General features: G+C 41.2%; 1 protein-coding gene across 1 annotated transcript in view; it reads right to left on the bottom strand.

Annotated features, from left to right (window-relative positions):
* Window positions 1–12,500, bottom strand: part of LOC138953294 (angiopoietin-related protein 1-like) — a 21,701-nt gene that overhangs the window by 1,068 nt on the left and 8,133 nt on the right. The window contains exon 2 of the mRNA XM_070325093.1: window positions 7,709–7,880. Coding sequence (XP_070181194.1) covers window positions 7,709–7,880 — 172 coding nt within the window. The remainder of the gene's footprint in view (window positions 1–7,708; window positions 7,881–12,500) is intronic.

The following is a 12,500-nucleotide window of genomic DNA, read 5'->3' as shown; positions in this document are numbered from 1 at the left end:
ATCAACGGAAAACTAGAAACAACTGAAGAACTAGGATGCAACAAGGGGGAGGAGAAGAGAACAGCTAATCCGTACAACGCGAGCAGACAGCAGCGAAGTTTTCAGTTTGGGTGAATGGCATTTATGCTTGTCTCGTCATGAAGTGAATTTTTCAACCTCAGTTATAAACGACTACATGAATGTTAGTGCCATGGGTTGTACATCAATACTTCAGAGGGGAAGTGGGGTATTTGGTGTGGAGTTACGAGATAAGAAAAGCCGAATGCGAAAGTTTGTGTCAGTCGGCAACTGGCACACAAAAACGGCTGTTCCGTTTTACTCCCCTGTTTGTACTACATCTTTCGACTTTGGGCATTTTGTGGTGTTTAGGGACAGAAAATAATTGGTTTTGTCCTGTTTCGTCGGGAAGTTAGCAGAAAAGGGTATGCTATCGACATTTGTAAAGCTGAAAAACATTTCCGAGAAGAATTTCAAGTTGTCAGTGTATGCTGTTGTCGATTCAGTGAAACATCGTGGGGTACAGATGGGTAAACCGGAACCATGCGTGTTTGTTATTGGCAATATGCTTTTGGATATTGGCAAAAATGGCCGACTTCCGTAGCATTATGCTTTGATGATCGGAAGAGACCATCCAATCACAGCCCCCGAATTCCCCCACGTGTCCATCAGAATAGCTATATACTATGATCAGTGCTGGGCCTGGTGTATGAGAGAGAGGGGCTTCCCGAATTAGGCAAGACTACAGGGTGCATGGCTAGGCTTGGGGGGGGGGGGGGGGATGCAGGAATGGTAGGGAGGCCCACAGAGAAAATCCAAAATGGCGGCCACAGCCGTGAATTTCTTTTACTTTTCTCTGAAGATTTGAAAGGCTAAATAAATATTTCGAAAACGTCAAACAACTTGCAAGGGTTTCTCCAGGTGCTGTTCTTTTGAATGAGTGTTGGTATGTGAACGTCCTGTTTTTGTTTCATGAGTAAAACAAGTCCCGAACTTGCCCCAAAACGCTATCTTCCGCTTCGGACTTAGCCGCAGACGCGGTGTACAGGAAAAAAGCTATTTGACGTCGCGGCAAGCGGAACACTCGAAATCGTCACCCAAGTTCCAAGAGCGCGCGAAGGAAAACTATTTAAAGTACAATACTCAAATTTAGTGTGGCATAAAATCAACCCATTGTTATGATGTATGTGGAAGAACGACTTATCAAAATTGTACTAACGTCTTGAAAAAGGGTGGGTTCTGAACACAGTGTTTTATTTTTTACACAGATGTTTCTGGAAATCGCTCTTTTCTGTCAATAATTTCAAAAGGCCAATCTACCAGGACAATGTCTTATCTATATATATATACGACTAGTGTCTGTCTGTGTGTCTGTCTGTCTGTGCGCGATGCGCGGCCAAGGTTCTCGATAGATCTGTTTCAAATTTGGTGATCATATTCAGGTACACCCTGGACACAACCTGGTCGATGAGATATTTCAACAAGTGCTCTCAGCGCGCAGCGCGGAACCGATTTTGGTTCCACCTCAGCTATTTTGGTTCCACCTCAGCTTACCCGGGCCCCCATACCGACACACCATAGCCGCTACACCACATCACAACGCCAAAGTTCTCGGTGGATCTTTTTCAAATTTGGACACCGTATTCAGCTACACCCCGGACACAATATCATCGATGAGATATTTCAACACGGGCTCTCAGCGCGCAGCGCTGAACTCATTTTCGTTTTTGCGTTCATTTCACCATTATAAGTAACTCTTCCTTATCTTCTCCAGTGTTTGGCGTTTATCTCCCTTCCTTCGTGTGGCTTTCCCGTTCAGTTCTAAGTTACTATTACTATTTTTAGAATGTCACTGCGCTGTCCACTGCGCTGTCCACAACGCTTCCCTTGCACCCGTAAGTTGTTCTTACTGTCAAAGTGAAAAGGTCGAATCAATTTATAGCCACGCGAAAAATACACTCTCACCTATCTCTATATATTTATAGATACAGATATGCATATATATATACGGCTTCTCTGTGTGTGTGTGTGTTTGTGTGTGTGTGTAGGCAAAAACCTATGTATTATAGAGTTCTGTTTGTGATGGGGTCTAGCGGCTTTTGTCTGTCTGTATGTTCTGGCATGTGAGAAGCCACAGCAGATAATATAGGGCTAAGAAATAAGCTCTAAAATTCTCAATCCCGTTTGACAGGACTTCGCCTTTCAAAGGTGATTGTGGTGAACCGCCACGCTGTCTGTCTCTGTCGCACCGTTCACCCCAAATTCCCGTTTCTGAGGTACTATTTTTAGAATGTCACTGCGCTGTCCAGAACGCTTCCCTTGCACCCGTAAGTTGTTCGTACTGTCAAAGTGAAAAGGTCGAATCAATTTATAGCCACGCAAAAAATACACTCACCTATCTCTATATATTTATAGATATAGATATACATATTATATATATACGGCTTCTCTGTGTGTGTGTTTGTGTGTGTGTGTGGGAAAAAACCTGTTGATTGTAGAGTTCTGTTTGTGATGGGGTCTAGCGGCTTTTGTCTGTCTGTATGTTCTGGCATTTGAGAAGCCACAACAGAAAATATAGGGCTAAGAAATAAGCTCTAAAATTCTCAATCCCGTGTGACAGGACTTCGCTTGCAGAGGTGATTGTGATGAACCGCCACGCTGTCTGTCTCTGTCTCGCGATTCACCCCGGCGAAGCCGGGTATTCCTCTAGTCTAATCAATATGTGCATAAATTTAACCCGGCCAATCAATTGAAGTGAAGCAATGTTTCGACTTTTGTGCCGTCCAAGGCCGAATCGCCTATGTTCTGAGATCTCGCAAGAAAAAAGTATTAGACGCAGTTTAATGACATTTTGCATACCATCAGATCAATCCTTTGTAATTATGTATTCCGCAGAGCGACTCATAATTATTATTAATATGTTGTGAATATAGTTGATTCTGAACACAGTGTTTTTGTTTTGACACAGGCGTTTTTGGAAATCGCTCTTTTCTCTCATTAATCTTAAAAGGCTAATCTACAAGAAGAACATCTTTTCTCATCAATACGGGCTATACTTTGACCGGGCCAATCGATTGAAGTGAAGCGATTATCCAACGGCTGCGCCGCCGAAGGCTGAATCTAGTCATTTACAGAGTGATACAACTATTTGCATGACGTCGCGGCAAGCTGAAACACACCAAATTATTATGGCATTCCGTTTGTCAAATAATTATTTGTATACTTTTTCATGTTTTTTTCACCAGTTTTAGCTAAATAATCATTATTTAGAAGCTCATGTGCTAAATAAGTAATTGTTTAAAAACAATGTAAAAAAATTCTAAATAATATTTTGCTTACGTAAACCATTCATTGTTTGCGTAAATAATTCATTGTTTACGTAAATAATTCATTGTTTACGTAAATAATGTATTGTTTACACAAATAATCACTTATTTCACAAAATAATATTTTTTGGGTAGATAAAGTGAACAGTTGCTAAATAAATCATTGTTTACCTATATAATGCTTCCAAAATGTCTCTGGTTTCAATATTATCGTTCCTTCCTGCTCCCTCGGCCATTTTGAATTCCTTCGTGACGCGAAAATTCTCCGTAGTTTCGAATATGTTTTTACTTTTCTCTTTGAAATGAAACGATTAAAGGAAAAGAAATGGAAAGACAGGCATGTTGTTGGGACATAAACAGAACAGAGAACATAAGGGGAAAAAACTGTGTTTCAACAACTTCAAGCAAGAAAATGCAAACACTAAACACTCCCGGCAGGGAAAAACCTTAATTGACCTTGACCTTTGACTGTGTTTGAGATCAGTTATTTTCGTACAGCAATTTCGGCTTGTAAAATAAACAAAATAATATCCAAACAACAGCTATTTTAAGATAAGAGTGTGTGGAGAGACCTTGTATTCAATTATAGTAATCACTGAAAGACATAAAACTTAGTTCAGAAGCGAATCCTAGAAACCCCTAAATAATGGAAAATGTGTTGTCTAAACAACATTTTGATCCAGAATCACAAAGACAGACAGACACATACACACATGCATACATACTCACGCACACACGAACACAAACATACACACACACACATGAATACAGACAGACACACGTGCACATGGACACATATGTCTGCGCTCTCATTTCGTTAGTGTGAATTTGTTAATCGCTGTTGCCTCTGTGGCTGCAATATGTGGCTTCCAAGTCAAGCGTGCATCTTGGGTTACTCCAACAAAAGGTAGCGTTTCAACCTTAATCGGAAAATCGAGGGTTCGAATCCCATCCGCGGCCGCCTGGTGGGTTAAGTGTGGAGATTTTTTCCATCTCCCAGGTCAACTTATGTGCAGACCTGCTTATAGCTTATTGTTTAAGACTTCAAAATATTAGCAAAGATCACTTAGACAGTGTTACAAAGGGTTGTTTGGCAAAAGCTCATTCGCACGGAATCGACGTGAAGATTTCTTTGAAAAACAGGTGCTATTTGTGGCCAAATGTCTAAGTGATCTTTGCTAAATTTTTTTAGTCTTAAACGCTTTGGCGAATAATTCTAATTAAATTGTGTTGTTGAGAAATGAATTTCCTCCAAAAATGTCTTTACCTTGTTAAAAAAAATATTCATTTTTACGATTTTTGTAGCATGTTGAAGAGACACGTTTGCCTGCAATCACGACTCGCTTGACCCCTACCCTGTATAACACAATTTATGAACAAGTAAAAGATAAAAACGATTAAATACTATGCATTTGTCGTAGAGCCAGTAAAATATCCTCTACGAATCTGTTTTTCGTTTTGATTTATCTTATCTGGTTCACATTTTACGACAATTTGAAAATGACGAAAACTCACTCGCAACAATGGGCGCGAATGAGTTGCGTTTCTTTCGCCGGGGACTGTACACGCAAGCACAAGACTAAGTGCGCACGGAAAAGATCCTGTAATCCATGTCAGAGTTCGGTGGGTTATAGGAACACGAACATATCCAGCATGCTTCCTCCGAAAGCGGCGTATGGCTGCCTAAATGGCGGGGTAAAAACGGCCATACACGTAAAAACCCACTAGTGCAAAAACATGAGTGAACGTGGGTGTTTTAGCCCATGAACGCAGAAGAAGAAGAAGAGAAGTATGGCGCTGAAGTACTGTATAATTAGCAATATCTCGATGTCTTTTAGACTATGATCCGCACTGGGTTTAGTAGCACGAATAACCTGATCTATAGGTACATCTCATTGAATGTGTAATGTCTGTTTAACGATAGCTTTAATACACTTAGTCACCTGGTGTTCTTCTTTGATCGCGATATGTTTGCATAATTCATTTCTGTGCTACAATTTCGGTCTGTTCTGTTTCATCTTCATGCTTGTGTGTTTATTGATGGTATTGTTATAATGCTGAATTAATTTCCCGACGAGTTTTGAAATTTAAAGTGTGACTGATGACTTGAAATGACTTTTATGGCGCTGAATTGTTTATTGTTCTTAATTGCTTCTCATAACTAATGATCTGACTTTTTGGCGCTAAATACCTAATGTTATATTTAAATGTTTCTTTGTTCTGTTCTGCAATTGTATTTGTTACATTTCATTGATTAGACAATTTCTGTTTTGCTGTGAAAGGTTTTTTTGAAAATCTGTTGTTTGTGTCATTATTGCATTGCTGGGGATTTTTCATGCAAGATACCTAACCTTAATTGCACCGAAACAAGGATAACAGATATTGTGTGTGTGTGGGGGGGAGGTGTATGAGAGAGAGAGAGAGAGAGAGAGAGAGAGAGAGAGAGAGAGAGAGAGAGAGAGAGAGAGAGAGAGAGAGAGAGAGAGAGATATTCACATACACACATAAGCATACATACATACATACACACATGCATACATGGATACATACACACTTACATACACATAGTATGCTATATAATCGCGGAAATACAGGTTAAGGAAGAAACACACACTTTTTCAGTCAGGCAGACTAAAATATAACGCATAACTGCAAACTTGTGCTGTAGTCGGTGTTTTCTTGTCTGGAAATAACATTATTATCGTTCAATGTGTGAAAATATGCTAACATGTGAGGTTACAAATGTTTTTAAAGATTGACATTGTGGAACATTAATACATTTTATAGTTTTTAATTTAAATTTATTATTTTCCAAATTATTGATTTTCAAGCTTAATTTGTAAAGTTTTGATTATACGGCATCAAAAGTATGACAGCTGAATTGTACACAAAGAGATCTTCAATTTGATATATCGTATGACATCTTTACCTGTAAAATCACTGAAGATTTGCTTATTCGCGTTTCTTAAATTTCGTGTGATGACGTCCATATAGCCTACAATTGCAATCGACTATAAAACCCTTTTTATTGCATTTATTGGTTCAACTTTGATACATTTGTGTTTGCTGCAATCTGTTTTATAAAATAAAACCGAAAAGGTCATTTCTTATGGTTTTTTTTTAATTTGTCGCCCTGTACACGAACTTCCCAGTTGTGAAAAAGCGCATATTTGCCTGACTTTACAGTCCAATACCTCCAAATGTATAATTCTAACAGGCTTCAAACTTTGCACAGCGTTTCTATAAGTACGTTTACATTTAAAACCTAAATTATAAGAACATTGCTTGATTTTGAAGCTGTTTACAGCACTCAAAAAATAGCCTTCTGTTGTCTGTTCACGCTTACGACAGTGGGCCTCCCTTGGAATGGTCTGGCGGGTTTGTTGAAAGTTAGCATCCAAAAGGGGAATCTTTGGTCTTTCCTTTAGAAAAGGTACATTTGCAAGGTAAGGAGAGCCATTCGAAACTCAAGACACTCACCCCCTCAGACCCAGTCCTGCTTATTTGAAGGACTAGACACGTCCATTCGCGACAAAAGTTGAGCGCACAACGACGCACTGATCTTATTTTCCATTTTTAATTAATTTTCAATGCGCGGGCCGTGCGTTGCGAATGTGTGACCAAACCGCTACAAAAGTTGGGCGCACAACGACGCACTGATCTTATTTTCCATTTTTAATTAATTTTCAATGCGCGGGCCGTGAGTCGTGTATGTGTGACTCGCGCATTACATCGCTTGATGCTGCGCGAAATCTTTACCACACGTTTTCCATTGACCTACGTGGTGCTTGATTCGCCTCCCTCGGCTGGATGGAAAAGCTTTTCGCGGACACAGAGTTGAAAACGGTGAAAAAAACGCTGACACTGGCTGTCGCTTTTCGGTTGTCGTCCTCCGGTTATATTCGATGTACAAGTAGATGATTACATACACACTCTGTAAAATGAGACGTGTCGCAATCTGATCGAATTAAAAATTCGAGACTTAAAAAACAATACATTTATGGATGAAAACAAGACTAGTTGAGGTTGTATCAATGCGCCTCGCCAGCAGAGGTTCAAATAGCATATTTCCGGTGTTCTACATAGATAATCTGACCAATCACAGAATCTGTTACATTCTAAACCCAGCTTGATTGAATTACAATTATGGTAATTGGTTGATGAGAAGGCTGATAATGTGTGTGTGTGTGTGTGTGTTTGCGTGTGTGTGTGTGTGTGTGTGTGTGTTTGGGTGTTTGCATGTGTGTGTGTGTGTGTGTGTGCGTGTGTGTGTGTGTGTGTGTGTGTGTGTGTGAGTGTGTGTTTGCGTGTGTGTGTGTGTGTGTGTGTGTAAGAAACCCCAGAAAGCTACTACGGTGGGCAACACAAAACTGTTGACTACTCACCGGTACTCCTCCCAGGTACGGTTGAATAGCAGATCTGGCTCCAAGCGTATGGCGATGAACATGCGACCTCCCCACACGTTCTTGCAATACACCGAGAAAGGGGAAGTGGCCAGGGAGGGTTGGATCTTGTAGACTCCGGACGGGAGGTTCAGCTGATATCCCTCACTGCAATCTGTGGACATATGATGAACGCCGTTAAACTCTGGCCCGAAGTATTGGCAATATCGTATTCTTTTAATGCTTATCCGACACAAAGAAACCGATAGCCGACCTTTCTGAATGCTTTCAGCGCGCGCTGCGAGAGAGAGAGAGAGAGAGAGAGAGAGAGAGAGAGAGAGAGAGAGAGAGAGAGAGAGAGAGAGAGAGAGAGAGAAAGAGAGAGGGGGGGGAGGGGGAGAGGAAGTGTGTTAGAGAGATAAAGAGAAAGCATGAGAGGAAGTCATTTAGAGATGATGATGTGTGTATAAGAGAGAGAGAGAGAGAGAGAGAGAGAGAGAGGGGGGGTCGCTGGAGAGGAAGTGAGTTAGAGAGATAGAGAGAGAGAGAGATGTAGGAAACACAAGGAGCGTAAAAGAGAAAGAAAGAGAGAGGGTGCTGGCGAGGAAATGAATGAGAGAGAAAGAAGGAGGAGGCTCAGACAGACAGACAGACAGACAGACAGACAGACAGACAGACAGACAAGACAGACAGACAGACAGACTTGTGGTAAACCCAGCAAAGTTCAGAGATGAATTACCGTATATTCGTCGCTGACAGACGTTTCCGGCAAAGCCAGCAGGACATGAGCAGCTTCTACTTATGATGTCAAGCGTTCCGCCATTGGCACACACCTGATGAACATTGAGGAAGAGTTGCTTTACCTTGGATTTGTCCAATATGTGTACGTCTTTTTATTTCTTGTTAGTTTGGTGGTTGGTTGGTTGGTTGGTTGATTGGTTGGTTGTTTGGTGGGTTGCTGGAATGGTGGGTTGATTAGTCTGTTGGTTGGTTGGTTGATTAGTCTGTTGGTTGGGTGGTGGGTGGGTGGGTGGGTTGGTTGGTTGATTAGTCTGTTGGTTGGGTGGTGGGTGGGTGGGTTGGTTGATTTAGTTGGTTGGTTGGTTGGTTGATTTCTTTTTACATTTAGTCTAGTTTTGACTAAATGTTTTAATTCACATTTAGTCAAGTTTTGACTAAATGTTTTAACGTAGAGGCGGGAATCGAGACGAGGGTGTGGTGTATGTGTGTGTGTGTGTGTGTGTAGAGCGATTTAGAGAAAACTACTAGACCGATCTTCATGAAATTTTACATGGGAGTTCCTGGGTATGATATCCCCAGACGTTTGTTTCATTTTTTGGATAAATATCTTTGATGACGTCATATCCGGCTTTTCGTGAAAGTTGAGGCGGCACTGTCACGCTCTCATTTTTAAACCAAATTGGTTGCAATTTTGGTCGAGTAATCTTCGACGACGCCCGGACTTTGGTATTGCATTTCAGCTTGGAGGCTTACAAATTAATCAATGAGTTTGCTCATTAAAGTTGTCATTAAAATCGATTTTTCGCAAACTGATTTAAAATTGATTGCATCGTATTCTTCATGACATTCTGAATCTAAAAATATATACATATGTCATGTTTACTCTTAAAATGTGATCACAATTAACGAAAATAGATTAATTAGTCTTACGATTAAAATTTAAGAAATCGATCCAAAAATGATTTCATCTTATTCTTTATCGTTTCCTGATTCCAAAAACATATAGATATGATAGGTTGTATTCAAAACAAGCTCATAAAGTTAACACGAATACAGAAAAGCGCGCTTTCCTGCTTAGCACAATACGCTACCGCGCTATTCTGGCGTGCGCATACCACTGCGTTTTGCACGTGGGAGGTGAGCGATTTCCTTCTCGCGGGGATTGACGAAGCTGTACTGTCTCAGTGGTGAAAAAAATACAGTGCGTTCAGTTTCATTCCGTGAGTTCGACAGCTTGACTAAATGTAGTAATTTCGCGTTACGCGACTTGTTATTTTATGACAATTTGGCTACGCTCACGAGAGTTTAATCTCCATCTGTCTGTCATGTATAGTGAACCCCCTGCCCCCTTTAAAAATCCTTCAAACCTATTTTGAGAGAAAAAAACCTGCCAATAAGAGGGAAGAATACCAAAAATGGAGGTTAATTTACAGATGTTATTAACACAAATCTGGAAAACTGGGGTCTTAATAAAATGGGGGGTTCTTAAAACGGGGGGTTCATAAAAAGAGTGTTTCACTGTAGTCTGATTTTACTCACCACTTTGTTATACGCATTCAGCATAGGTGTTCCGTTGCTGCCACAGTTTCCCCCGGTTCCGTCAGTCGCCTGACACAGCTTGCAGAGACCCGGGTTCGAATCCCACGCCCAGAAGAAACAATTCGGGTCACTGCTGCATTTCAGCGCACAGTGCAGAGAACTTCGCCCTCCAATTTCAACGTTGCAGAGGTCAGAGCAGATCTTTCTTGCCGAGAAGTTTGTTTCTCTGACGCTCTGTATTAGAACGTTCGGCGTTAGAAACATACAAATGACAAATAGGTTCTTCGTCATGATCTTTGTCTTCACTTTTACTTTGTCAGTTTGCCACTTTTATTCCCAAAATGTGTAAATGTTTCCTTCTTTTTTTTTTCTTTTTTTTTGTTGCGACTCTTGCGAAAATAAGAACACGATCCTACACAGACACTCTGCGACTGTTCTAAAGAACCGAACTCCCAATTAACCGAGTAGTAGGTAGGTTTATGTAAAGGTTTATTTTAAAGGTAAAGTCCTTACTGTGCAAACTACTCAGCTCACCATCAACTCAGATCTGGCCTGGCTTTTTCACAAGATTAGACACTTTGAGTTCCTCCGCTTGGACACATTCCCGAAATCACCAGCCTGGATGTGTTCTGCGAGCAGAGGGATTTTAATTTCTTAAAAGCCACTAGTGTCAATCTACGAAATTAATAATAATTTGTCCACAAAAAAAAAATTTTGTTTTTGTTTTTTGTCAAGCATCTTACTCTGCACATGAAGCAGCCAGGCTTGTTTTCTGTGTGTGTGTGTGTGTGTGTGTGTGTGTGTGTGTGTGTGTGTGTGTGTGTGTGTGTGTCTGTCTGTCTGTCTGTCTGTCTGTCTGTCTGTCTGTATGTCTGTCTGTCTGTATCTGTGTATGTGTTTGTATGTGTGTATGTGTGTATATGTATATGTGTGTGTGTGTGTGTGTGTGTGTGTGTGTGAATGTGTCTGTCTGTGTCTGTGTGTGTGTGTGTCTGTGTCTGTATCTGTGTCTGTGTGTGTGTCTGTGTCTGTCTGTCTGTAGGTGGCTGTGGCTGTGTCTGTGTTTGTATATTTGTCAAAGTGGAGGGATGATCTTTTCCCACAAAAAAGGTTTGGCCAGATCTGAGTTGATCGTACCTGTGATAGTGACCAGAACTGAGTTGATCGTACCTGTGATAGTGACCAGAACTGAGTTGATCGTACATGTGATAGTGACCAGAACTGAGTTGATCGTACCTGTGATAGTGACCAGAACTGAGTTGATCGTACCTGTGATAGTGACCAGAACTGAGTTGATCGTACCTGTGATAGTGACCAGAACTGAGTTGATCGTACCTGTGATAGTGACCAGAACTGAGTTGATCGTACCTGTGATAGTGACCAGATCTGAGTTGATCGTACCTGTGATAGTGACCAGAACTACTGTCACGGGAAGGCGTGTGTCTTTAAACGGTCGACTGACCAAACCTTGGTTGCGTGCGAGCAAATGCATTGCTGTAATGACAGTTTATTGTACGTTAGGTTCGTATTTGTAAGAACATAGAGAACAGTTTCAACAAGAACAGCAAGAGAGTCCAAACAAAACACACCGGAATTGCATTGCTGATGAAAGTCGCCTTACTGTTTAGATTGATTCTGTAAAGAACTGACAGATAGACTGCGGCCATGTAACTCTCATTCGCAGGCTTTTGTTCTGGAGGATTACTTCTCTTCGTGTTTCGGTCTTTTCTAGAATTATTGCCAATAATCGATTAGGGGGGGGGGGGGGGTCGAGACAACCGACGTAGTAGCTGTTTGACAAAAGACATTTATATAATGGCGTGGGCTTTTACAAAGGCCTTTCGGTGTGGTTTTGCAGAAGGATATATGGTTTTATCGTGGAGGTGTTTTTTGTATAAGCAAACCGAAGATAATAGACGACATCTGGAAATAACTGTGTGGATATGTTATGGGTTGTGGAAGAGTTGCGTTACCTTGGAAACATCGAGGCAAGCTACACGTGTCATTGTAGGCCAACCACTAGCAAGTGGAGAACATGTGGTCGCTCGATCTGTGCACTGTGAGGGTGGGCCGTGATCACATGGTATTAAAATTGTCCAACAAAAAGAGCTATCTATTGAGCGAATAACGCAGAAAGGTATACGGTAAAGGTATAAACTTCCATTACTGATCGAAATGAACATAATCCGGAAAGAAATCCATCGAGAAAAAAATACAGTGAACAAATGACTACATTAATCCGCGTAAATCCGTTGCTTGATTGTGTTATGTGTGTTTGCATTCGAAGCCTGGCTTTTGGAAGAACTCTTTAATAGACACTATCGGAAAGGACCGACGGGCGCAGTGGCCTAGCGGATAAGACATCGGCCTCCTATTCGGAAGGTCGTGAGTTCAAATCCCGGCCACGGCCGCCTGGTGGGTTAAGGTTGGAGATTTTTCCGATCTCCTAGGTCAACTTATGTGCAGACCTGCTAGTGCCTTAATTATCCCCCTTCGTCTGTACACGCAAGCACGA

Source organism: Littorina saxatilis, linkage group LG17 (assembly GCF_037325665.1).
Source record: "Littorina saxatilis isolate snail1 linkage group LG17, US_GU_Lsax_2.0, whole genome shotgun sequence".
In the NCBI taxonomy this organism is placed as follows: Eukaryota; Metazoa; Mollusca; class Gastropoda; order Littorinimorpha; family Littorinidae; genus Littorina; species Littorina saxatilis.
Note: the sequence above shows the minus strand (reverse complement) of the source record. Positions and strands in the feature narration are given on the sequence as shown.